The sequence below is a fragment of the Pteropus alecto genome, unplaced genomic scaffold (assembly GCF_000325575.1).
Source record: "Pteropus alecto unplaced genomic scaffold, ASM32557v1 scaffold5, whole genome shotgun sequence".
Classification (NCBI taxonomy): Eukaryota; Metazoa; Chordata; class Mammalia; order Chiroptera; family Pteropodidae; genus Pteropus; species Pteropus alecto.
The window spans coordinates 2,711,464-2,737,842 of record NW_006441953.1 but is presented as its reverse complement, the minus strand read 5'-3'; the positions used below and the strand labels follow the sequence as shown (position 1 = coordinate 2,737,842).

At 33.1% G+C, this 26,379-nt stretch overlaps 1 protein-coding gene and 1 pseudogene across 8 annotated transcripts in view; one reads left to right on the top strand and one right to left on the bottom strand.

The window, feature by feature from the left end:
• CENPE (centromere protein E) overlaps positions 1-26,379 on the top strand; it is a 63,406-nt gene that overhangs the window by 30,428 nt on the left and 6,599 nt on the right. For 4 of the 8 annotated variants that reach the window (XM_025051717.1, XM_025051719.1, XM_025051716.1 and 1 more), the window contains 22 exons: positions 921-1,124; positions 2,756-2,914; positions 3,397-3,687; positions 3,809-3,967; positions 4,842-5,162; positions 6,452-6,742; positions 6,909-7,067; positions 7,275-7,562; positions 7,660-7,812; positions 7,977-8,264; positions 8,576-8,734; positions 8,920-9,201; positions 10,541-10,831; positions 11,437-11,595; positions 13,268-13,372; positions 15,656-15,874; positions 17,751-17,948; positions 18,662-18,865; positions 20,663-20,881; positions 22,842-23,027; positions 24,198-24,310; positions 25,850-25,947. In XM_025051717.1, coding sequence (XP_024907485.1) covers positions 921-1,124; positions 2,756-2,914; positions 3,397-3,687; positions 3,809-3,967; positions 4,842-5,162; positions 6,452-6,742; positions 6,909-7,067; positions 7,275-7,562; positions 7,660-7,812; positions 7,977-8,264; positions 8,576-8,734; positions 8,920-9,201; positions 10,541-10,831; positions 11,437-11,595; positions 13,268-13,372; positions 15,656-15,874; positions 17,751-17,948; positions 18,662-18,865; positions 20,663-20,881; positions 22,842-23,027; positions 24,198-24,310; positions 25,850-25,947 — 4,546 coding nt within the window. Of the gene's footprint in view, positions 1-920; positions 1,125-2,755; positions 2,915-3,396; positions 3,688-3,808; positions 3,968-4,841; positions 5,163-6,451; positions 6,743-6,908; positions 7,068-7,274; positions 7,563-7,659; positions 7,813-7,976; positions 8,265-8,575; positions 8,735-8,919; positions 9,202-10,540; positions 10,832-11,436; positions 11,596-11,767; positions 12,059-13,267; positions 13,373-15,655; positions 15,875-17,750; positions 17,949-18,661; positions 18,866-20,662; positions 20,882-22,841; positions 23,028-24,197; positions 24,311-25,849; positions 25,948-26,379 lie in introns of all 8 variants that reach the window. The other 4 variants (XM_015594972.2, XM_015594971.2, XM_015594975.2 and 1 more) reach the window with 3 other exon arrangements.
• On the bottom strand, positions 12,559-12,677 carry LOC112485659 (annotated as a pseudogene).

Below are 26,379 nucleotides of genomic sequence, written 5' to 3'. Positions count from 1 at the left end.
AGTCGGGGCGGCGGGGGGGATTATAGGGGGAAGGGGTGAAAAACTGTGGAAGGAAATACTCCAGAATTCTAATAATGGTTGTGTGAAGTTGATGACATTGAATGACTTTTTCTCTTTATTTTCAAATTTTTCCTAATGAAATTAAAGGTTATTATAAAAAAAAAAAAAAAACTTTTAAAACATGTCCAACATGGAGCTGAATGTATGTACTGGGCTGGTGTAAGGATTTCATGCCATCAGTTGTAATGTCGGTCTTTGTCTCCTTCTGCCAAGGAGTCACATGTTAGATTACTTTTGGTTAAGATTTATTTATGGATAAATGAATTTATATAACATGTTTTTCCTAAGCAGTGTATGAAAAATATCTATTAAGGAAAGATGAATTATGTTATTATATGAAATATGTTTCAATCGAAATCATTTTGCCCTTTGCATGTGATAAAAGTCCAGCCTTTTGTGCATATGACTGCCTCTAAAAGATTTATAGGGAAGGAGGTGCTAGGGAATGATTTCTGGCTTTTGAAGGAAAGAAAATATAGAGTTTAGAGTGGCTTACTCCGTCATAAAGTCAGATTAACCCATCATACATGAAGATCATTGTTAATTATCTAAAGCTGTCCAGGTAGTTCTTATCAGTGAACAGGCACAGCACAAACACAAACTAGATGCAGACCACTAGAGTTCACTAGCTGGCTCTACCTTTCTGAGTGACCATGGGCAAGTGACGTATCCTCTCTAGGATTCAGTTTCTTCATCTGTCAAATGGAGATGATAATATTACCTACCTCATAAGATTATAGCAAAGATCAAATGTGTCACTGTATGCATACAATGCCTAGTACATAATAAGTAATATAAGTGTTGGCTATTTTTATTATTAAAATTGTTATTAACTGAAAAATATGTTATTTATATTTTAGATGGTTGGCATAGATAAAAAACAGAATTTGGAAGGCAAAAAAACCCAAGCACTGATTGCAGATGGTGAGGATAACGAGCTAATTGAGCAACAGAAAAAGATACTTTCTTTAATACAGGAGAAAAATGAACTACAACAAATGTTAGAGAGTATTACAGCAGAAAAGGAACAATTGAAGACTGACCTAAGGGAAAATATTGAAATGGTAGGATTTAGCAGTGTCTACTTGAGAATATGTTTTTGTCTTTGTATGTTTTAGATTTTTTATAATTTTATTGAAGGACATATGTGTATATGCAATGATTATATCTGATACAAGTGTATAGTCTGGTGACTTATGACAAATGTCTCTACCTGTGTACCCTCCACCCCCATCATGATAATAGAACATTCCCATCACCCCCAAATTTCCTTATGCCCCAACCTACTCAATCCTAACCTCATCCTCTGTACCAGATAGTCACTGTCATGATGGTTTTTCACCTTAGGTCACTTTGTCTCTTCTAGAACTTCATCCAAATAGAATCATACAGCATGTACTTTTTTGTGTCTTCTTTCTACATTCCTTTTTATTGCTAGGCTATGTTCAATTTATTTAACTTTTCTCCTATTGGTGGAAATTTGAGTTATCTCCACTATTTGGCTATTTCAAATAAAGCTGCTATAACATTATTATACGATCTTTTCATGAACATGTGTTTTTTATTTCTCTAGGGTAAGTATCTAAATGGAATAGCTAGGAACAGTATATTTAACTTGATGAGAATTTACTATAAATTTTAATTTTGGACTGATTTCCAAAGTAGTTTACCAGTTTACATTCCCATTAGCAAAGTAAGACGATTCTGAGGCTCCATATCCTCACCAACTCTTCACATTATTGATGGTTTTAATTTAGCCATTGTATTGGATGTGTATGTCATTGTTTTAATTTGCCTTTCCCTGGTGACTAAAGATACTGAACGTCATTTTATGTGCTTATTGGCCATCATGTATCTTTCTATAAATTATCTGTTCTCTCAGTGAGTTGTAGATTTCAGTGAACAGGTCTTATCTATATTTTGTTAAATTTGTTTTAAATGTTTCTCTTTTATTTATGCTATTAGAATTTTTTTATTTCATTTTTAATAGTTAATATTTGCCAATACTTTCAACCCTACTTTAGTTTCTGTTTCTGTGTTTAAGGGCATATAATATTTGTAGATCGAAATTAACATTTTGGGAAGTTTGCTGTGAATCACTGTAGAACCTGATCTTTTGTATAATTTCCTATTTGTTACAATTGTCTATTTGATCAAAAGAGCTGAATGTAAATATAATACAGACAAAAGGCATATTCTCTTCTTGGTTTCTGGCTTGTAATGTTATGTCTGGATACTTGAAAATATCACTGTTTCAGTTTAATAACTAGGATTAGCCCAAGTCATTCTAGCAGAGAGTGGGTGCCATTTTGAGCTTGCTATTATTCAGTGCCCAAAACCAAAGCCATATTAGCATATGAAGAGTCCATAACTGTAGCCTCATCATCAGTCTATGAAAGCTTAGAAGCAGTTTCTCTTAGCTTAGGAGGAGAAAATGAACAAACTTCTCATGGTAGAATGCTAATTCCAGTTCGAGTTCTCATGATAGAAATGTAAGTTGAACAATAAAGAAATAGCATAAAAAAGCAGATTCTTGGCATATACATAATTAAATACTTTCTTTTTAAATTAGTCTTTTCTTATATAGTTTGTCATGATTTCTTCATTTTTAGACTGAAGTAAATTTTTATTTTTACCTGATTTCGTTAATGTAAGCTAGTATTATATATTTTAATCTCAACTTTAAAAATTCTAGACTATTGAAAATCAGGAAGAATTAAGAATTCTTGGAGATGAACTTAAAAAGCAGCAGGAGATAGTTGCACAAGAAAAGAACCATACCATAAAGAAAGAAAAAGAAATCTCTAAGACCTGTGAAAAACTGGCAGAAGTTGAAGAGAAGCTAAAGGAAAAGGTTAATTTTTTAGTTATCTTCCTTGTCATTTTTCCTAAGTTATTATGTTTTCTTTTGTCTTCAGTGATAAATTTTTATTCCAGCAGACCTAAGTTCCATAAATAGCATATACCTCTCAAATGAACAGATTTTAATGCTAATATTTTAGACAGTTTCAACTCATACTGAAATCTTAACTAATATCCTTTGCAAGGATTATATTATTTTAGAGTCTTTAGATGAAAGAGAGGCCTTGATTCATATGATATAGTCTAAACTAATCATGTGATATATTCATTCATCAAATATTCATTGAGTACTACCACTTGAATTTTGAGTGGAACATTATTCAACCCACTACCGATACTGTACCTGGAAGGTCACTTTACTTTTAATGCTACTTGTCTGCTCACAGATTATTTCTGTTCGGTAAAGTATACTTTACATAATAATTTTAAGGGAATATAGGAAAAATGGTAATTATAAATATTGTACTTCTTTAGAGCCAAGAACTTCAAGAAAAACAGCAACAACTTCTTAGTGTACAAGAAGAGATGAGTGATATGCAAAAAAAGATGAATGAAATGGAGAATTTACAGAATAAATTGAAGAATCAAGAATTAACATTAGAACATCTGGAAACAGAGAAGCTAGAGTTGGTTCAGAAACTTCATGAAAATTATGAGGAAATGAAATCCATAACCAAAGAAAGGAATGATCTAAAGGAATTACAAGTGTCATTTGAAACAGAGAGAAATAAACTTAAAGGATACATAAGAGAAATTGAAGTTACAGTAAGTCATTCCATTTTCTTTTATCTATTAGGTGTTTCTTTAAAAACTGAGCCAGTTGGAAAGGGGGAAATAGTGTTGAGATGATGCTGTTATAATATTTAAATTTCACTTGTTAATAAAGGATATAGAAACGAAAGAAGAACTAAAACTTGCTCGTATGCATCTAAAAGAACACCAAGAAACTATTGAAGAACTGAGAAGAAGCGTTTCTGAAAAGACAGCTCAAATAATAAATAATCAGAAGGGCCTAGAAAAATCCAATACTGAATTACAAGAAAAGGTTTGTCTTTTCTTCCTTCCCTACTGTTCCTTCTTCCTTTCTTTTTCCTTAGAAGGAAAGATAAGCAATAAGTAGTGACTGAATTAAATATGGTTCATTCATTTATTGGGTAGTATTTGTTGAGTGTCTGATATGGCAGGTACAGTCCTAAGTTACAGAAATAAAATTGGAATAAAGTGGACAAAATCTCTGATCATAGAGCTTACTTTGTAGTGGAAAAGATAACTGATTAATAAGCAGTCAAATGAACAAAATAAGTTGAGATAATGGCGAATGCTATGGAGAAAACGAAACATTGGGATAATTGGACCAACGCTTGTTAAAAGCCTACTATGCACCAGTCACTGAAACTATGTATGTAAGACATTGTTATTTCCCCTCAATATAAGCATATAAAGAAAACAAAAATAAAAAGAAAACTCCATTTCAGTATGATAAATGCAGAAATTTAATATGCAAAGCCATGTAGTACCACTAGTGCCAACGGGAAAGGGGAATCAATCTGTACACATAAAAAAAAAAATTGAGAAATAGTATTAGGATTCATCTGAGAATGGAGACCATTCATTCACTAGGATATAATCTATGATTTTTTTTCTTATAGCATTATGGAACTAGTTAGTATAGAAACGGAAGCGTGCAACTGACTGAATTAGCAATTTGTTGGTAAAACAAGGATTAGTTCACTTTGAATGTAAGTTGGAGTAAAAGAAAACTGACAGAAAGTCGTAAATTAGCTTTAGTAAGAAACAAAGAAAATGAATAAATAGGAGTTGGTGATCCATGGTAGGCCATGAGGGTTCAAGATCACTTTCATTGCTATGGGAAGTATCCTCATCTTTTCCCTTTAAAAAATTATAATAACAATTTCCAGATAGTAAACTTGGTATTTTATGAATATCACAAGATCCCAGTGCTTCAGGAGGAAGAGGAGCTACTTCCTAATACGAAAGAAGTCAGCCGTACTCAGGGAACAATGGGTGGATTGGAACTACTGAAAGAACAATCCAAAACCGACAATTCAACACTGGCAAGTATAGAAATGGAAAGGCTCAGGTTAACTGAAAAACTTCAAGAAAGTCAGGAAGAAATAAAATCTCTCACTAAGGAAAGAGACAATCTTAAAATGACAAAAGAAACACTTCAAGTTGAACATGACCAGCTGAAAGAAGACCTTAGAGAAACTTTGGCTAAAGTAAGTTTCATCCTTTCCTCCCATTTAAAGTATTTCATAAGAATCAAGTCTTTGGGAGAAAGGGACATTTAATTATAAAGTTACTACCAATTTTCTTTAAACATCTTTTTAATTATGAAGTAAATGAAAACAAATAAAAATTGCTCAGAAATACTTAGAAACTATTGAAACTGAGAGAAAATGTTTCCGAGAAGACGGCTTTTTTCTTAAATGTTCAAAATGATTTGGAAAAAACAATGCTATATAACAAGAAAGGATGAAGCCAAAAACACTATTTTTTTTCTTCTCTACATCTATTCCTCCAGTATCTTATAAGGCACTAACATCTTCCTCATTGATTCAGTCAGAAATCTGGACATCATCCCTAGTACCATCCCTCCCTCCCTACTCACTCTGTAATCCAAGCACCAAACCCTGTGGATTGAGTTTTGAGGGAAGGAGGGAGGAAGGGTGTATGTGTGTGTGTGCGAGTCAATGAAATCCTCCCACCTTTCTCCATACTGCTAGCACTTTTCCAAGCCACCATTCTTTCTTTCCCTGGCTTTCTGCAACAGCTTCCTAACTCATCACCCCCCATTCATTATTATACTTCTCTGACTTATTCCCCATTCTGAGCCCAGGTGATCTTTTCTTAAAACCCTTTAATAGCTTATTTTTTTACTCTTAAAATAAAGACTAGAATCCCCCTCATAACCTAGGAAGCTCTGGATCCCAGACCTTACTGGTCTCTAGCATTATTTCAGCTTGCTTTCTCTTGCTTATCATGTTGGAGCAACTCTAGTCTATTGCTCTTCTTCATCTCATGGCCTGCAGATGTTCTGAGCTCCCTACCTGCAGTATTACCATACCCCACTTTGCCTCGTACTCTCATCCTTTAGTTCTCAACTGAAGCTTTCTGTCCCCCAGGAAGCCCTACCCAAACACTCACAGTAGGTTAGGTTCGCCACTAATACCATAGGAGAAGCCAGTATCTCTGTTTGGTAAGATTTGCCATAATGTGTGCTGTCCCCCTAAAGTGTCTCAAGGCAGAGATCCTGTAAGTCTCATTTCCTGTTTTATCTCCAGCTTCTAATAGTATACTGATAGCACAGTGAGCCCTCAATAAATAAAGTGCTAAAACATGAATAATAGAAGAGTATAGGAGTGGGAAGATTGCTCTGTAAATGAACCATTGAATCTTGGTTTAATTGTTTTAGAAAGTATCCTGATTTGAACTGTATTCAAAGATACTATAAAATAAAATATAGTATCTTTGGATATCAACCGTATTGTTTTATGATCCTCTTAAGATCCAAGAGGCTCAAAATAAACAAGAGCAGTCCTTCAGTATGAAGGAAAAAGATAATGAGACCAAGAAAATAAAGAGCGAGATGGAGCAATTAAAGGAACAACTCAAAGCTAAAGAGTCAGCACTGCTACGACTAGAAATGGAAAAGCTCAACTTGTCTGAGAGACTTCAAGAAAGTCATGAGGAAATGAACTCTGTAACTAAGGAGAGAAATGACCTACATAGGCTGCAAGAGGTTCTTCAAGCTAAAAGCGACCAACTCAAAGAAAACATGAGAGAAATCACAGCTAAAGTAGGTTGCATCCGTTTCCCCATGTATGTGTGGGTTTGTTTGGGTTTTTTTTTATTATTATTTTATAAGCATATATTTTTGTAGAAACTAAACTTTGGATAAAGAAGTTAGAGTGTAATGGTTATAACATTTCTATATATTTCTTATAATTTCCTCTATTAAAAAGCACCTACAAACCGAAGAAGAACTTAAAGTTGCTCATTGTCACCTGAAAGAACAAGAAGAAACTATTGATAAGCTGAGAGTGAATCTTTCAGAGAAAGAAACTGAGCTATCAAACTTTCGAAAAGATTTGGAAAAAGCCAATGATGAATTACAGAGAAAGGTAAATTGGGGTAAAGGAACAGTGGGAGAAAACCTAAGGGAGGTAGCTAACTGAATTACAAAGACTACTGTTTATATACTAAATTGTTTTGGAGAGCTTCCTGGGGTTTTTACCTTAAAAAAATACACCCATACATATATACACATATATAAACACATTTTATGCATATGTGTATATAATTTTTGGCTTTTATTTTATTATTTTAAGGTGCATGAGCTTCATGAAAAACAAAAGCAATTTATATGCATCAAAGAAATCAGTGAAACTCAGGAAAAAATGAGTGAACTAGAACAATTAAAAGAACAACTCAAAGGCAAAGATTCATCACTAGAAAATATCGAAAGCGAGAAACTCAAGTTAACTGAGAGACTTCAGAAGAGTCAAGAAGAAATAAAAATTATAATTAAGGAACGAGATGAACTGAAAAGGGTACTAGAAGACCTTCAAATGGAAAGAGACCAACTCAAAGAAAACATTAAAGAAATTTTAGCTGAAGTAAGTTTCCCTCTTCTAATGTTTTTTGGATACAAAAATTTTGTTAAAGTGATAATGATATTCACTGTCAAGTTTTAATTTTCCTCCATTAATAAAGAGACAGAAAATCACAGAGGAACTAAAAACTACTTACACTCTTCTGAAAGAGTATCAAGAAACTATGAGTACAAGGAATATTTCAGAGACGACAGATCAAGGAGCAAATACTTGGAGAGATTTAGAAAATTCAGATTCTGAATTAAGGGAAAAGGTAGGTCTTGTTAAGTTGGACATCTGACTATTGTATTTCTCACATCCCTATGGAAAACAGTGCATATATTAGACTAGATGTAAAGATGGTTGACTTAATTTAGAAAATCTCCTTTTTCTGTAAAAACTCTGCCTGTGTCTTAACTCGTTTTATGATTTTTTCAGATTCAAGACTTTCAGGGAAAAGAACATCACCTTCTTAAGATGAAAGCTATAAGTGATAGTCAGGAAAAAATCTGTGACATGGAATCCTTGAAGAAGCAACTTGAAACCCAAAAGTCAACTCTGGAAAATATAGAAATGGAGAACGTGAGGTTAACTCAGAGACTCCATGCAAACCTTGAAGAAATGAGATCTGTTACAAAAGAAAGAGATGACCTTAGGCATGTGGAGGAGACTCTCAAAGTAGAGAGAGACCAGCTAAAGGAAAACCTAGGAGAAACTATAATTAGAGTGAGTTACCATCTTTCCCCCTTCCCCAAAAGAATCATGAGCAGTGGGGTTTGTGGGAGTATAAAATTGGTCCAACCTTGGGGAAAGTTGAAGGGGGTACGGGGGCTATTTGGTAATATTTTCTAAATACTTTAGTAAGCTTATTCATTGACCCAAAAAGTTCAGTTGTAGCTATTTATCCTAAAAGTAACTTAGAGGATTAGAAGGCATAAGGAAGGAGGGAAATTTTTAATTTTTACCCTATACTTTTTTACACATTGTTAAAATTGTATTGCTCTGAATATATCATTTTTCTTTCTCGAATAATAAAGGACATGGAAAAACAAGAGGAGCTAAGAATTACTCACATGCATCTGAAAGAGTACCAGGAAACTATTGATGAACTCAGAGAAATTGTTTCAGAGAAAACAGATGAAATATCAAATATGCAAATGGATTTAGAAAACAAAAATACTGCCTTAAAAGCAAAGGTATTTTTTTTTAAGTTGTTACCTAAGTAACAGTTTAAATCAAGTCTTTTGTGCAGTGAAACAGACTAAATAAATTAGCCTGAAATTGAAGACAAGTAGAGATTTGCCTATATAATTTAGAAAATATTATTTAGCTTTTTATCAATATCTCTCTACATTTTAATTTATTGTATGATTATCTCAAGATCCAAGAACTTCAGGAGAAAGAACATCAACTTCTTAAGGTAAAAAACGATCTCAGGGAAAATATGTATCAAACAGAGCAATTGAAGAAGCAGTTGGAGGCCCGAAATTCAGCCCTGGAAAGTATAGAAACAGAGAAGTTACAGTTGACTCAGAAACTTCAAGAAAACCTCGAAGAAATAAAATGTATTACTAAGGAAAGAGATGGCCTAAGAAGAATGGAGGGAACCCTCAAAGTGGAGCGAGACCAGTTCAGGGAAAGCCTCAGAGAAACAGAAGCTAAGGTAAGTGTTACCTCTTCCTAGTGAGTAAACGTGTTTCTCTGACAACAGTGAACCCTTCTTCGATATAAACATACATAAGCACACGCTTAAACAACAGGTGGTTCGTTGTAGCAATTTGTAAAAAATGGGAAACAATTAAATGTCCACCAGAAGGAAACTGAATAAATGTGAGCAATATGTCTGAATACTATGCAACAGGTTTTTAAAAAATTAAATAGTTTTGAGTGTCTCATTTTGGAAGCCCAAAATAACTCTTAGTGGGAAAAGCAAGCTGTAGAATAGTCTGTGTATAATGTGTTTGCCTCTGGAAAGTAGGAGTAGATTTTGGGCAGGGCAGGGGAGGGAATGAGGAAGGGGAGAGGAACACTTATGACTTTCTAACAACAAAGATGTATTACTATTTTTATAAGAAAATTACTTTAATTAAAAAATACTAGTTAGAATAAGAAGTAATAGTTTTATTATCTTTACTAAGAAAATACATCACTTTCATTTAAAAAAATACTAATTAACATTAACATGTCGCTCTTCTTAAACTTTCTCTAATGATAAAGGACCTGGTAAAACAAGAAGAGCTATGAATTCCTTATATGCATTTGAGAGGGTACCAGGATCAACAAACTAGGAGGGATTGTTTCTGAGAAGACAGATGAAATATCAAATATGCAAATGGATTTAGAAAATTCAAACACTAAATTACAAAAAAAGACATGGGGTTAGGGAGTATTTGATTGATACCTGATTTATTAGTGCCTAAAATCCACTGCGGATGTAAAATAGTTTAGCCACATTAGAAAACAGCTTGGCAGTTTTTACTAACACTAAACATATAGCTGCCTGTGGCCCAACATTTCTACTCCTTTTTTATGTAAAAGAGTGCATACTTCAACATAAAGATATATACAGTATGTTCATAGCAGCTCTAATCATAAGAGCAAAATAACTGGAAACAAGTGCCTATCATCAGGAGAATGGAGAAGTACATTGTGATTTATGAGATCAAAAGCAGGCAAAACTCATCTAGGATGATAAAAGTTAGAATAATTGTTAGTTGCAAGACAAGACATGCAGGAACTCTATGGGATATTAGAGAGGTTCTGTACTTTAATCTGGGTTACAGGTACATTACATAATATATAGATGTATGACAAGAATATGAGCTATATAAAGAATAGAGCACTTACGTATATTACGCCTCAAAAGAAAATAATTTGTGTTGGAATTATGTATTCATAAGAGCGACTTGGGAAGACAGCTGTCTTAATTTAGAAACAATTCTTTATCCTTCCCTTAAAAGCATTCTGTATCCTAACATGTTATTTTTTAATAATCTTAAAAGATCCAAGAACTTAAGGAAAATGAACATCAATTTTTTAAGTTGAAAGAAGATGGCAATGAGACACAGAAAAAAATGTCTGAAATAGAGCGATTGAAGAAACAATTGAAAGCCCAGAGTTTAACTCTGGATAAAATAGAAATGGAGAACTTAAATTTGGCTCAGAAACTTCATGAAAACCTTGAAGAAATGAAATCTGTAATGAAAGAAAGAGATAATCTAAGGAAAGCGGAAGAGATTCTCAAACTGGAGAGAGACCAACTCAAGGCAAACCTACAAGAAATTGTAGCTAGAGTGAGTTATCCTCTTTCTTCTTATTCAATAAACATGTTTTTAATACAAGAAGCTTTTTTCTCTGAAAATAAATGATACTGTTGGTGAAAGATAAATATATCATTGTAGGGAGACAGTTTGACAATATCTTATTAAAAATTTATCAACATGTGAATTTGCTACAGCAATTTCACTTCTAGGAATTTATCCTACCAATATATTCACAAATTTGGGCAGAAATACAACAGCGTTTACTGCATCATCGTGCAGAACAAAATCTAGAAGCAATCCAAGTGTCCATCAATAAGGCACTTGCTAAATGAAGGTTCATCTGTATAATGGAATACTAAGTGTATGATTGGGGCATGTGATATTGATTTGAAAGAAGTAGTATGAAAGGTGAAAAGTAAGTGGCAGAGTTCAACAGAGATCAGGACTGGGATGGATAAGGGTTGGGACAGGAACTTTTACTTTATATCTTTCTGCACTGTTCTAATTTGGAGGTGGTATTGTGGTTGTTTTTAACTATAAGCGTGCATTTTTAAAGATTTTGTTTAACTAGTTCATCATTAAGAAAAGGTAATGTGCTTTTATACCATATTTCTCAACTTCTTCTAATAATAAAGGATCTGGAAACACAACAGAAACTAAAAATTGCTCGTATGCATTTAAAAGAGCACCAAGAAACTATTGATAAATTCAGAGAGAGATTTTCAGAAAAAACAACTCAGATTTCAAATATTCAAAAGGATTTAAGTAAATCAAAAGCTGAATTAGAGAAAAAGGTATATGTTGTTTTGTTCTTTTGAGAATGTCCAGAATTACTTGTAGAAAGAGAAAGGATATAGATACAGATATGTAGACATAGATATACATGTACATATAACAAATAGATGTTAATTTCTTTCCTTGAAGGAATTCTGTTCACATTCTAACTTGTTTTATAATTATCTCAAGATGCAAGAACTTCAGAAAAAAGAGCTTCAACTTCTTAAAATGAAAGAAGGTGTCAATAAAATTCATAAAAAAATGAATGAAATGGAACGATTGAAAAAGCAATTTGAGGCTCAAAACTTATCTATGCAAAGTGTGGAAATGGATAACTTACACTTGGCTATGAAACTTCATGAAAGCCTTGAAGAAATAAGAATTGTAGCTAAGGAAAGAGATGAGCTAAGGAGGATAAAAGAGTCTCTCAAAACGGAAAGAGACCAATTCAGAAAAACCTTAAGAGAAATAATAGCTAGAGTGAGTTCAGAATCTTCCCTATGTAGTAACTATTTATAAGAATCAAACTTTTTTGGAAAGGGTAACAGTGGTTTGTTTTGTCATTGTCGTTTTTTCTGGGAATGTCTACAAACAGTAAAGGATGATGGGGAAACTATAACTAATTTTTCATATAGATAGGAAATATAGTTTTAAAAGAATTCAAAATGTTTTTTAGAAAATAGTATTTTAATTATTTAGTTTTAAGAAAAGATTTGTTAAATAAAGCAGACTTTTTGCTTCAGTGTAATTTTTTAAAGGGTTTTAAAACCGAGAAATAGCATTATTCTCAATGGAGAAATATTTGAAGAATTAAATTCATAAAAGATTAAATACCCCATTTTACTGCCTCTACATGATAGTGTTTTATTTATTTATTTATTTGTTTGTTTGTTTGTTTTTTTAGGCGAGGCAACCCTTGGTTGACCTCACAGATTGCAAGGACCTTGTCAGCTTACAATCCTTTATTTTTTTATTTTTTACACCTACAGCACCTGGTCTTCCTAGGTGGTCTCCCATCCAAGTACTAACAAGGCCTGACCCTGCTTAGCTTCTGAGATCATACGGGATCGGGCTTGTTCAGGGTGACATGGCCTTAGACTTCTATATGATGGTGTTTTACACATGGGTTCTTATTAGTGAAGTTAGAAGGGGAATAGGCAAGATGAATATAAAAAAGGAAGTTCTGTTTTAGTATAACTATTTAAACTGAATATCTAAAAAGTAGCAAAATTCATATAAGCAAGAAATTGTATAAAATCTATAAAAATATTTTTCATTCTCATACTTCAAGAATAAAGTGGAAAACAATGTCATTTGCAATCTCAGTGAAACATCAGACACTTGGGAATCATCTTTATGTTGACCCTAACTCAATTTATAGAGATTTAAATCATTAACAAATATTTTTGAATAGTTAGTCATTCTTGGAACTGCAGTGACAAGATAAACAAATGGAAGAAATGTTTTGTTTTGTACTTTTAATCAGAAATACAAAATGTATTTTCTGTTCCAAGGTACTAGGAAAAAATAAATGAATAGGGCTTGGAGCCTATTGAGTTAGTTAAAAGCGCAATATTTAATTCCATTATTGAAACTTGATATAAAATATGTCATAGAAAAAGTATGAGTAGACATTACCTGTGAATGTAGTTATAGCTGAAGCCTTCTTTTTTCTTTTTGTCAAAACAGGACCAACAGAACCACAAAGAGGTAGTACAATATGAAAAAAAGGTACTGTGTGATGGAAAACAGCACCTTATAGAAAGCCTGAGAGAAAAGTGCTTTAGGATAAAAGTAAGTGCCCCCTGTTAATATTACAAATAAATACTGGTACCCTTCAAAGACCTATGGAGTAAAAGGAAACTGGAATGAATAGATAATGCTCATATGTTTCTAAGCTTTCTGGTGCAGGTACGTATGTGTGCATATATACACAGACGTACAAACACAATAGAGGCTTTTGATTTTAAGGCCTCAACTGCTAAGGTGGTATTTGAGCAAATACCTGAAAGAGGTGAAGGATCAAGCCATACAGGTATCTGCGAGGCAAGCAATATAGAAACCTCCTGCAGCAGAGCCTGCCTGCTGGGTTCCAGAACATCAAGAAGGGGGAAAGTTAATGAGAAATAAGGGCAGAGAATGAGAGGAGGCAGGCTGTGGGGCCTTAAAATTACTTTGGGTTTTACTCTGAGGGAGATGGAGATCCATTGGAGAGTTCCAGCCATGGGAGAGACATGATCTGACTTACGACTTAACTTTTAACCCTTTTCCCGTTGAGAAAAAAAAAGTGCAGCTCGCTGCCAGTATTAATTTAACATCACACATAGGAATGCTACATTTTCTAGAATTTGACATTTTCGGGGCTTGAGAATTACTATATTTTGTAAATGGAAATACCGTTACTCAAAACAGAATGCTGTAAATAGAACGATGTCATTTGTTTCTAAAGACTATCAGTATACTAGAGAGATGCAAAAATAATAACAAAAGCGAGATCTTTCTTGGCAAACTTTGGGGGTAAGGTTAGGGCTGTATTACGCGAGTTATCTCGGGGTAAACGCTGCAGCCACAAGCACCACCGGCAAGTATTCTTGGGGCAAACAGGAAATGGGTTAACATTTTAAAGTGATGACTCTGACTGTTGTGTTGAAAATAGAGTGGGAGTAAGAAGGCGATTTGTCATCCAGGCAGAGATGGTGGCTCGGCTAGGAGAGGCAGCAGTGGAAGTAGAAGTGTTTGGATTCTGTATATTGAGAGTAAAACCAAAAAGATTTACTGATACTCCTATTACAATGCAAGGTCCCTAAAGACTTTTTTGTGTTGTTTATGGCTATACCACTTAGCACATTTTTGACAGAAGTCAACCTTCAATATGTATCTATTAAAAGTACAAATGAATGATTATACAGTACTGCTCCATGCCATAATGTGATTGATCATAAGGCCACAGGCAGGAATCCCCTCTCCAGCATTTCAGATTAATGAACATCTGTCCAGCTTTTTCTTAAATTACGAAAAAGAGAAGTCATTATTGTTAGAAGCCCCTTATTCTGGCTTTTAGCACCTGAAGTAATAAGCGCATGTTACTTATTAGATGGTTGTGGGGACTTGAACCTAATGTGTCCCTCCACTTGTGCTCAAACCAGAGTCACCTGTCTTGCCTTTATTCATTTGAGCTGATGGAATGTCTTCCACATGCCAGGCACTGTGCTTGGTACTTTACCCTATGAAAGAGATTTTATTGCTCAATTTGTAAACAAAGAAACTGAGTTTCAGAGAGGGAGTTTAGTAGTTGCCCAAGGCACATAGCTAGTAAGTTGGTAGAATCAGGATTTGAAACCAAGTCTAAGTTTAAACTTGGGTATGGAAGCTTTTACAAATGTAATTTTACTTCCTTTAATGTATAATGTGTGCAAATATTTTATAGATTACATAGATATATAGATATTATGTAATATTTTATTTATTCCCCCTAGGAAGCTCTGTGGCAATTATTGTAGTCTTCATTTTGCAGTTGAGAAAATGTCTCAGTGATTTTCTCAGTCAGGAAGTGGCAGCATTAGAACCTGAACTCTTTGATGAAAAGTTAGAAAGCTCAGATTCTAGGCAAATAGAAAGGTGTGAAGAGGTTATATACCAAGCTAGCAGATGGCCTGTTTGATTCTTAGTCACTTCTTTCATCTGATAACTCACACTGCCTACTGTAAACATAAGCCACAATTCAGCCTTGAGATACAATACATGCTAGATTGAGTTCGCTCACATTTCTATTCACTTTGTAGAAGCTCCTTCAAATCCTGAATGTTTAAAAGACTAAAAAAAGTTTCAAAATGATAACAATGGTTGTTTCTGGTTTTCTTTGTTATATTTGTTTAAATTTGTTTAATTTCCACAATAATTATATATTATATAATCCATAATCAACAATAAGTTTCCTTTTTTTTTAAACACAAAAAAAATTTATTACTCTTTTACAGAAAATGTTAAAGCGTAAGTTTTGTTGCAATTCTAAGGCTAGAACTATTTCTGTTAAATTCTAATGATTTGTTAAATTGAACGAATTCTAATTTTCTTTAGGAGCTTCTGAAGAAATACTCAGAGATGAATGATCATTATGAGTTCTTACATGGATTGTCTTTTGACTTGGAGAAGGAGATTGAAATCCAGAAAGAGCTTTCAATTAAAATAAAAGCAAACCTCTCACTTCCACATCAACAGAACAAACACATTCAGAAACTTCTCACTGTAAACCAAAGGTGTTCCATGGAATTCCATAGAGTCATGAAGAAACTTAAGGTACCACCCTTTTAGTAATATTTTTGCAAATACTGCCATAAATTTTACAAACTTCAGTGTATTTAAATCCTGATTTGGGGTTGGCATATTTGCTACTTAGTGTGTTGACTACCGAATTAAAGATTGTTTGGGTCTAAAAATTGTATATGCAAGATCCTCAGTGCACCTAGAACCTGGTCATTCAGCAAAACCTGGGCTCTGCCTAGACACTGTGTCAAGGTGCTCAGGAGACAGGTATGAACAGCATTTCCAATATCTAATAGTCCAGTGGGTGAGGCAAACATATAAAGAGGTAATAAGTGAAAGAGGTAATAAGAGGTAATAGTGATAGAAGTATGTGCAGGTTATATGACATACCAGGAAAAAAGTTAAAGAAGTTAAGACTGAAGTGGAAGACGGACTCTGGCAATAAAGTTTGGATGGAGTTTGTCTGTAGATGATGGGAAGCCACTGGACAGTTATGTCAAGTGATGGCAATAACATGATCAGATTGCCATTCTAGATACTTCACTACAGACAAAATATAAATGAGTTTGCTTGGGATAAGCCTAGTGGCAGAGAGAACAGGATAGCTGCAGTTAAAATTGTCTAGATGACATATGGTGACTATACTATTTGGGAAGGATTCCTAGGCATGGAAAGGATAAAAGAAATTAAAGAAATATTTAGCACCTTAAAATAGTGGGTCTGTGTGATTGATAGTGGAGGTAAGGGAGAGCAGTTGAGATTGTATCCCAGGATTTGGGCTTAGCCAGGTCTGTGCGTGGTGATACCGTTAACTGACATAAAGAAAAAAGAAGAAGAGGAGCAAGGCAGGTGCGGCAGGAGGAGATACCAGGTGTCTAGTTTGAAATGTTTTAAGGTAGAAATACCTATGACGGACCATCCAAGACTAGGAACCAAGTAGTTTTGAGCTGTGAATCTGAGGTTTGCTAGAACTAAAAGTAAAGATTTGGGATTCATGTAGGTGATGGATAATATATGTGAGGTCACCTAAAAAGCATAGTAGAGGAATAAGAGCCTTGAAATAAGAAGAGAACTCTGGAAAAGATAAATATTCAAGAGGCAGTAGTTAAAGAGACAGGAGAAAACCAAACAAAGGTGTTATTATTACTCAGGTCAGTGGAGGAGAGTATGTCCAAGAATTCAGATAGCCAGAATATGGACCGAAGAGATCTCCTCAGTGTGTTGATAATAGATCTCATTGGTAACCCTTGTCAGAGCAGTTTTAGTTGCGTGGTTAAGAGGCCAAATTCTAAGAGGTTAAGGGATAGTGAAGTTGGGGAAGTAGGGAGCTATCATCTGCACTACTCAGTTAGATTGCCCTTCAGGCTCTGATAGACTTCTACAAATCCTGACAATGTGATATCCAGAATTTATTCATGAGGCCCATGGAACATATAGCATTCAAATTATTGTCACCTTGAAACCAGACATCTAAATATGCTTGAGGCATGGCACACCCATATTGGTCACCACACCAAGGCAGGCAGAAGAAGATGTTGAAAATGAATCTCAGGTGTCTAAGTGGGAAACCTGGGTGATTGGTGATATAATTAACCAAAAAAGGGAACAACAAAGAAAGGTGGGTTTTTAGGGGAAAAGATCATGTTACATTTTAAACGTATCGAATCCAAGATTCTTGTAGGACATCCATGAGGTATAGCCAGTAGGAAATCAGAAATAAAGAACTAGCAGTTATTCTTTCAAGATGCTGAGAGAAGAAAGTTGGGGATATAGAAAAGCTCTTTCCTTCCTCTTCACTTAGCAGAGGATATAGATAAACAAGAGATGCCATCCCACCTTTAGTCTTGAGGGTTCAAAACAGCCTTCAAATGTGATAAAAGTTTCATTTCCCAATTTGTTTCTCTGCAAGTATGTGTTAAGCCATGTTATAATGACAAAGGAAGAACAACATGATTCCATCAATAAATTTGAAATGCTTTTGATTGATGAAGTGGAAAAGCAAAGTGAACTGCTAGTTAAAATTCAGCATCTTCCACAAGATTATGATGTACCATCCAGAGAATTAAGGGACCTCAAACTGAGCCAGAAGATGGATCTACATATTGAGGTATAATTTAATTTAAATGGATTTAATTAAATTGTAAGCCTTTTTATCACTAGAAAGGTACCTTTTCATGTGGTTAAAGCATTTACATTTACCAAAAATTAAAAATAGGTTACAGATTGACAACAGGCCAAATGTAAAGAGTGCCAAGTGATAGACTAGACAAGCCTCATTTCAGAACTCCACAGATACTGAAAAATAGACTTAATATTAGCAAGTGGGAATTTATGGAACTCCAGAATAGTTCTAACCGTCTTCTGAAACTTCCTAGACCTGTTGATTAGGAGTCAGAAACATTTTTATTGCAACTCCACATGGAGTATCCTGCTCTCAGCCAACACTGAGGCTGGCTTCTAATTCTTAACACACATGTAAGGGCTGCTGTCTGCATAGAAAAGCTACATCCAGAAGCACTTTACATATTGTAATTATTAGTCACAGATTTATAGTTTTGACAGGTTTTAATTCTAATAGGCAGAATTTGTAGATGTGCCTCTATTATGTAGCATATATTGCCAAAATTTTATTATTCAAATAACTAGAATAAGTTTTAAATTAGAACTATATTTCTGATATGATTAGAATAATTAACACTATATCTACTTCACAATATTAGGAATGAACGTTTAGTTAGGCATTTTCCCATTTTGATGTTTGTATGATAGAAAAAAACTTTCCTAATGTTCAAGCAATTCAGTAATTACTTTTTAACACAGGAAATTCTCAAAGATTTTTCAGAAAGTGACTTCCACAGCATAAAGACTGAATTTCAACAAGTACTAAGTAATCGGAAAGAAATGACTCAGTTTTTGGAAGAGTGGTTGAATACTCATTTTGATATAGAAAAGCTTAAAAGTGGCATCCAGAAAGAAAATGATAGGATTTGTCAAGTGAATAACTTCTATAATAACAAAATAATTGTAAGTAGTAATTTTTATTGTGCTCCATTGTTCTTTTGGTTGTTGTTTGCTTTAATTTTTCTACCTCGTTCTTAAAAGGACTTAGAGCAACTGGATTTTAATTATGTTTTCTTTCATTTATTCATATATGCTTTGTGAAAAAGATTGACTGTGTAAAGCATGTTCTTTCTCTGACATGTTATACTTCCTTAAGATACTTAAACATCTCAATTTATACTTGTAAAGAAGGTAACAAAATCTTAATGTATAATAGTTTCTACTTGTGAAACCCTTGAATCCTCTTGCCTTTCTTTCCTTTCTCACTTCTCACTGCTTCTGTAGGAATTGAGCCTTTTCCTCAAGTAGTCTCGGGCAAGGTGAGAGAGATCCTGTTTAAAGGTTACAGGCAGCAACTGTGGTAAAGCCATAAACAAAACTGGTGAGCTACTTTAGTAAGGCTTTTCATCTCAGTGGGTCACTATCATATGCTGTCATCCTTCAGCTTGAGGTTCAAAAACATAGTTTGTATCATTGTTCCCAAGGTGATCAACCGTAGTAGACAGATTCATAAGAACCAACATTGCTTAAGAGCAGTGTATTAATTCGTTTTACTTTCCACTGATCAGAATATTAATTCTGCTTTCTGAAGTAATCCCTACTTTACATATCTGATAAAGTATGTAGTAATCAGAAAGTTACTCGTTATATATGCAGATGGACTAGATTAATATTATAGCTTCTAAAATTGGTTTTATATTTCATGTGTTTGAGTAGTTCTTTCCTGACACTTTAATTTCATCTGGAAATTATACTTAAATAACAGTGAAATATAGTTAATATTTAATGGATAGTTAATCCCATTTGTTGAATACCTGAAGCTAACAGAATAGTAAATGAACTTAAAAAAAAAGTCCACAAACAGTAGAGAAAGGCATAAAACCAATGTTTAGATAAAATAATCTCCATGTAATTCAGAGTTTTTCTTGCAATATTGAGGGGCCCAGTTGTGATTAGAAAGTAGAGATTTCTATCATGTGGATCAGTATTTGTGTGGCGTCGTCTAGCACCCTGAGAGTTGAAATTGGCAACTGGGTATGGTGTGAAGTCAGCAGTCCAGAGCCAAGGAGAGTCCAGGGTGCCAGCAAGAATACAACTAATTCAGGTCCAAGTCTAAAAGAATAACCATAAAGCCACAAAGTTGTAGATAAGGCCAATAAGGCATTCGTAATGAGAGCAAAACGAACATCTCATACAAATTAGGGATTCGTAAAAAAGATGAGTAATTTCAGAGTTAGTTAGCCTTTGATATAAGAGACGTGTTGATTGTTATTCCCTGCACAGAAATATCACATTTTCAGATTAATTACCAAGTCAGTGAATTCTTTTCCCTGTAGACACTGAGGTTTACAATGAAACAGAAAAATTGGTGGTTGTTAAGTTTACTGGGTGTGCTCTGCTCTTAGATATCAGTTAAGGCTTTGTTATTAGCTATAACATAAATAAAGACTCCACAGTTCTTCAAATTCCTCTTCATAGGTTAGTACTAATCTAGCAGCGAGATTATCCTCTTGCAAATTAATCTGAATCCTCTCCAGTCCTTATTCTTCTTTCATTTTCATCATCAATATCTTCTGAAATTTTAGGAACTCACACAAACCACAAGTAATTTTCACATTCTTTTATGTTCCTTACATACTGTTCTAGAATGCTCTGAAAATGAATTTCAACATATACCTTGTCCTAGAATTCTAGTATTTTTTGTTTTTTTAAATACGTTATTCATTTTAAACCTGTAATGGTATTTTTATTATTCAATAGGCTATAATGAATGAATCAACAGAGTTTGAGGAAAGAAATGCTACCCTAGCTAAAGAATGGGAATGTGACCTGAAATTAATAAGAGAGAAAAATGAAAAACTATTTACAAACTACCAAACTTTGAAGCTCTCTCAGACATCTGGTGCCCTTGCTAATCCTACTACACAAGATGATAAGAATCTTCATGTTATATCAAGAGCCACACAACTAACCACAGAGGTATGTAATTTTTTATATTTTTCAATTTGTAGCTTAATCACAGAGTTAAAGATGAATCCAATATAATATTTCAAAGTGGAATTATAGTATCAATTGTATTTATTAAGGAACATGGACCATCTTTATGTGTGTGTGAGATGGGCTCATTTTTAAATATAGTTCTATTATGATTGTCACTCAACTAAATTAATTATATAAGGTCTTCTCTTTGGCTTATAAGACAGAAGTAACTCAGCTTAATTTGAATAATAGATATGTATGCCATTTAAAGTATTATTGTCCTACATTATACATTTCCCTAATTCATGTGACTTTCTATTTAGCTACAATCTGTATGTATACAGAACTAGCTTAGAGGGAAAGCAATTTAGCATCAATATTTTTAATATTGGTTAATATTGAAATAAAAATAAAAATATAAGAGGGTAAAAATATAACAGATTTCTAATGCAGATTAACTTGTGTCCAAAAATTAGTACATTATTTGAATAATTCAGTTACTTTATTAACTACTCTCAGGAGTCTGTAAAGCAAATATACTATTTTATTTTGTTAGCCTACAGAATGATTTAATGGATAACCCAAGAGTAAATATATCATTTTTACCAAAATAAATACTTATAAATTATCAGCTACACAATATCATCGGAAACTTGAAGAACTCAATTATATAATTTATTGTTTAGCTGACCACTACAGACTACTTCAGTCGGCTGGTAGAGATAAAAATAGTGGAACTATGAAACCCATCAACCAAAACAATAAGATAAAGAAGCAGAAGGAAATTCTATCTTCAGTGACCCAAGGAAAAGACCCTACCAAATAATAAAGTATATGCTCTTAGTTTGGTACTTAGGCCGAATTAGAGTAGCATTGAGTAGTTTAGTAATGGTACAGGAATAGACAAATAGAACAATCGAACAGAATAGAGAGTTCAGCAGTAGACTCAAATAATTTTGAGAATTTAGCACATAATAATGGTAACATTCAGCTCAGTAGGGAAAAGACGATTTACTTAAATACTTGATTCAGAACAACCAGATAGCCAACTGGCAGAAAATAGGTCTGGATTCTTATTTCACTCATTGAACAAAAATAAATTCCAAGTAGGCCAGAAAGAAACAGACACTCTGGAGGAAAATCTACATGAGTGTGCATGAGAATAATCTTATAAACACGAACAAATTCAAGTATGTTTATACTTGCAAAAAATTGGAAATAACTTAAATGTTTATTAATCAGTGATGGATTAACTAATTTATGCTATTTCCATGAAACAGGATGTAAATATCCATGAAAACAAAAATATAAGAGATCTATATGTGTTGATAATGGAAAGATCTGGAAAATATACTGTGAAGTTAAAAAAAAAAGCAGAAATAAATATATTTAGCATGCTTCTGTTGTTGTATATGGCTGTTTTTATAAACTGTATATTCATATATGCTTAGATACACATGAAAAATTTCTGGAAGGATATACTTAAAAGTATTTAGTAGTCATTGCTTTAGGGTCGACTGGGGGTCTGAGGTGAGAAAACTTACTCTTTATTGTATGCCTTTGAATTTTTCCATCGACTTGTGTTTTTCAGTTTAAAATCTAGATAATAAAAATAAAGGGAAACGTATGTTACGTATTAAAGAGTCAGTTAACAAATGTACTTTAAGTAATGTTAATTTAAAATGTGAGCGCCAATTTAATATGCTTAGTGCTGTGCTAATAAGTAACTAAAATACTAAAAATTATAATTTACAATTTGGGCATTTTTTATTCCAAAAATCACCAGCTTCTCAATGAAAAAAATATTACTTGTATAAATCGAGTGAAGCTCGGCTTCTATTCTTTGTTTAATGCATTCTGTGAAAAATCAATACCTATATATCATCATCTTTGTCTTAAACTTACATACTGTGATTCTGCCTTTATGTCAGACTTTATATGTGTGTGTTTTTTCTGATAGAAAATTCAAGAGCTGCAAACTTCACTACTTGAAGCCAAAGAAAGTGCCTTGCGTAAGGATGCCAAGATTATAACGATGCAGAGAGAACTTGACATGACTAATGACATAATAGCAAAACTTCAAGCTCAAGTTAATGAATCAAATAAACGCCTTGAGAAAACAAAAGAAATGATCCAAGTACTTGAGGTAACTTAAACTCATTTTATAAAGGGTTTTTTTCCTTTTTCTGTTGAATTTGGCAGAGCATTTGGGTCCCTAATCTTTTATTTCAACTTCCTATTACTATATATGTTTCAAGTTCAGTACTCAAGCTTCGAAAAAGTAAGTGACAGCTTAGAAATGAAATGGGGGAGGTGTGTTTTCATGCAAAATAATGATTATTTTTTTATCTTCTTAGAAAAATTATTTTTTAAAGACATAAATAATATTCTTTATACTTTAAGACGTATGATCATTTTTAAAAAAATGATTCTTATCTAAATATTTAACACTCCTTGTTAGATAAGTACATTAAAAAAATTTTTTTTCTATTTAATACCCCTGTTATTGAGTCCCATCTGATAGGCTGCGGGCTGAACCTGATCTGTTTTCTCTTAAAAGAACAGTCATTTCAATGAATGCCATTATAGGTTACACCCTGGTTCATCACATCCTTACCAATCCCTTTTTTTTAGCCCCAGTCACTTCTCAGAATGCTATTTGAGTCTGACCCTAATAGACATTTAAGTTTGCTATTGTGTGGTTCCAGTGTCTCTTCATTCCAGTTAAAATTAGAAACAAGTTAAGAATGTCTGTTCTTTTCATTATTTAACATTTATTCAAGGAGACATTATCCATTAAAAAAGATTTTTATATGTCCATATATGTTTATATATGAATGATTTTTTTTCTCTGAGCGGAAAGTAGATATATTTATGTCAGTGGATTAAATAATCTTTGAATACAAAATATCCCCAATAATGCTATATAATACTTTGTGCCTTGAATTTAGATCTAGTTTTATATTGTTGTACTGACATCTTTCTCATTTTCCTGACTACCTTTATCTACCCATTTTATTATTTTCAACCTTTCTGTTTTATTTTGTTTATATCATTTTTTAATTGGGAAAGAATTTGTTTTAAGGAACAAATTATATGTTCTCCCATTACGTATTAGCTTCCAATAGCTTTAAATATACATACTTCACATCAAATATCTTTTTGTTAATCATTTTAGAGTTAAAATTTGTGCCTCTCCTACTTCTCATATATTTAGAGTTTGCTGTTTTAAAATATTCCTACCAGATGAAGGCAGTTCACAACTCTTTGAAATACCTCTAAAATTATTTTATTTCATTTTCTCTAAAAAATTTAGGATAAAGTTGCTATAGGAGCTAAACCTTATAAAGAAGAAATTGAAGATCTCAAAACAAAGCTGGTGAAAATAGACCTAGAAAAGATGAAAAGTGCCAAGGAGTTTGAAAAGGAGTATGTCTTTGCCTTAATTAAACATAATTTTAATACCTTAAAACTTTTTTAATTATATAAATTTCTTTGCATTAGTTACCTTTTTAAAATATCTGAAAATATTATTGCTTTTTAAAAATAAATACAAACATTCACAGATTTTTAATTTATTAAATTCTCCATACCAATGCAAAGATTTTAAAAATAAGTACAATTCTGATCAATTACTAACACACTATGTCTTTGGATGCTTCTTACTTAGTCATAAACAGCATAAAAATGGCCTTTTTGTGCTCAAAAGTAAATGTTAAACACTATGTCTTTGGATGCTTCTTACTTAGTCATAACCAGCATAAAAATGTTCTTTTTGTGCTCAAAAGTAAATGTTAAGAACGTACATGTGTGCGTGCTTGTGTGTGTGTGTGTGTGTGTGTGTGTGTGTGTTTAGCAGTTCTACTAAGTTTTTGTTAGGTCTCTTAATTTCATTTGTTTCTCCTACTGTTTTTGTGTAAAGGTTGTATTTCCTTTGAAATGATAGCACCTAATGCCCAAGAGCATATCTTCTTTTTATTGATATATTGACATATACTACTATACATAATAGCATGCCTAAAGTTCTCTGTAGTATAGCATAATAAAAAGAACATTAAACAGAGTCAGGGAAACTGAATTAGAAATATAATGTTGCCACTTACTAATATATCACTTTATGCAGGTCGTTTAGTCTCTATGCTCTGCACATTCGTAATCAATAAAAGGATAGGTTTGTACTAAAGGATTTCTTAAGATCCCTTCTGGTTCCTAACACTTTTTATTCTTTCTGTAAGTCTTTAATAAATATTTAATGATGACATCTAATTTTGCTTAAAAAGTAGTACTCTCAATCTTCATGCATTCTAACTAGCCTTCCATTGGTAAGACTTGGTTTTAATAAAACTATATAAGTTCTTCATTATAAAAGCAATTTTACTTATAGAATAGAATCAGCAGATACTTTCGGTCACTAAAAAAGGCAGAAAATCTTATAATTTACCATTACTGGTTAATGCTTAAGCCAATAATTCATGAAGTGCTATACAGTGCCTCTTAACAACTGGGGAACAATGAGCAGTATTTGACCAGAGCTGCAGCCAGAGTTTACTTTACTGACAATGTAGAAAGGAAGCTGCTTTTTGGTTTCATGCTCTGGTAATTGTTGGGCCTTCAAGATATTTCTAAGATTTCGTAGTAACAGCTCAATTACTTATTTTATGGTACTTTTGAATATAATTTTGCTCAATATCTAATTAATAGCTATTAAGCTTCCAGAAATTTAAAAAGAAATAGTTTCTTAATGTTAAAAACATTGCCCCTAATACTACAACAGAATACTTCAAATTTTGACAGAGTTATACTACAAAGTGTATGATACCAGGGGTGTATCATGAGGACTTGCTTATCTATTGCTATTTATGGATATTATGTCAATGTGATGTATTTTACTAGAAAATTCTTTACAGCAGATCTGTTTATTCCAATAAAAGTTGTTGGGCTCTTACATATTTCTATTGTTCTTATTAGAATTGCTTCCACAAAAGCCGCTGTAGAGTATCAAAAAGAAGTTATAAGGTTATTGAGAGAAAATCTTAGAAGAAGTCAACAGGCCCAAGATACCTCAAGTAAGTGGAAAATGGTGGTATTTGCAGATCGTTTCCATTTTACTTCTCCATACACTTATACCTTTTGATGACTACTATTATATATGCGACAGTCAAGAATAAACCTAGGTTAATCACTAATACCCTTGTAGAAGGGTAGAAAGAACTATTTTTAAAATGAATTTATTGTGATTATATTTATCCTGTGATATCTCCTTAGTTTTACCATGTCAACTGTTTATCCATTATGATTCTTGAAAAATATGAATTTTACCTTTGCATTAGCAGATCTTTACACATTAGTACAGATACCTTCAGTACAATGAAAGAATGATTTAATTATCAAGGTAGAAGTACCCTTCCCAATAAAAATCCAAGCACGTCTTAATAGGTTTTAATGATATGCACAGTAAAAGTATAATTAGTGCATGATAAATATAGTAAATACTATTT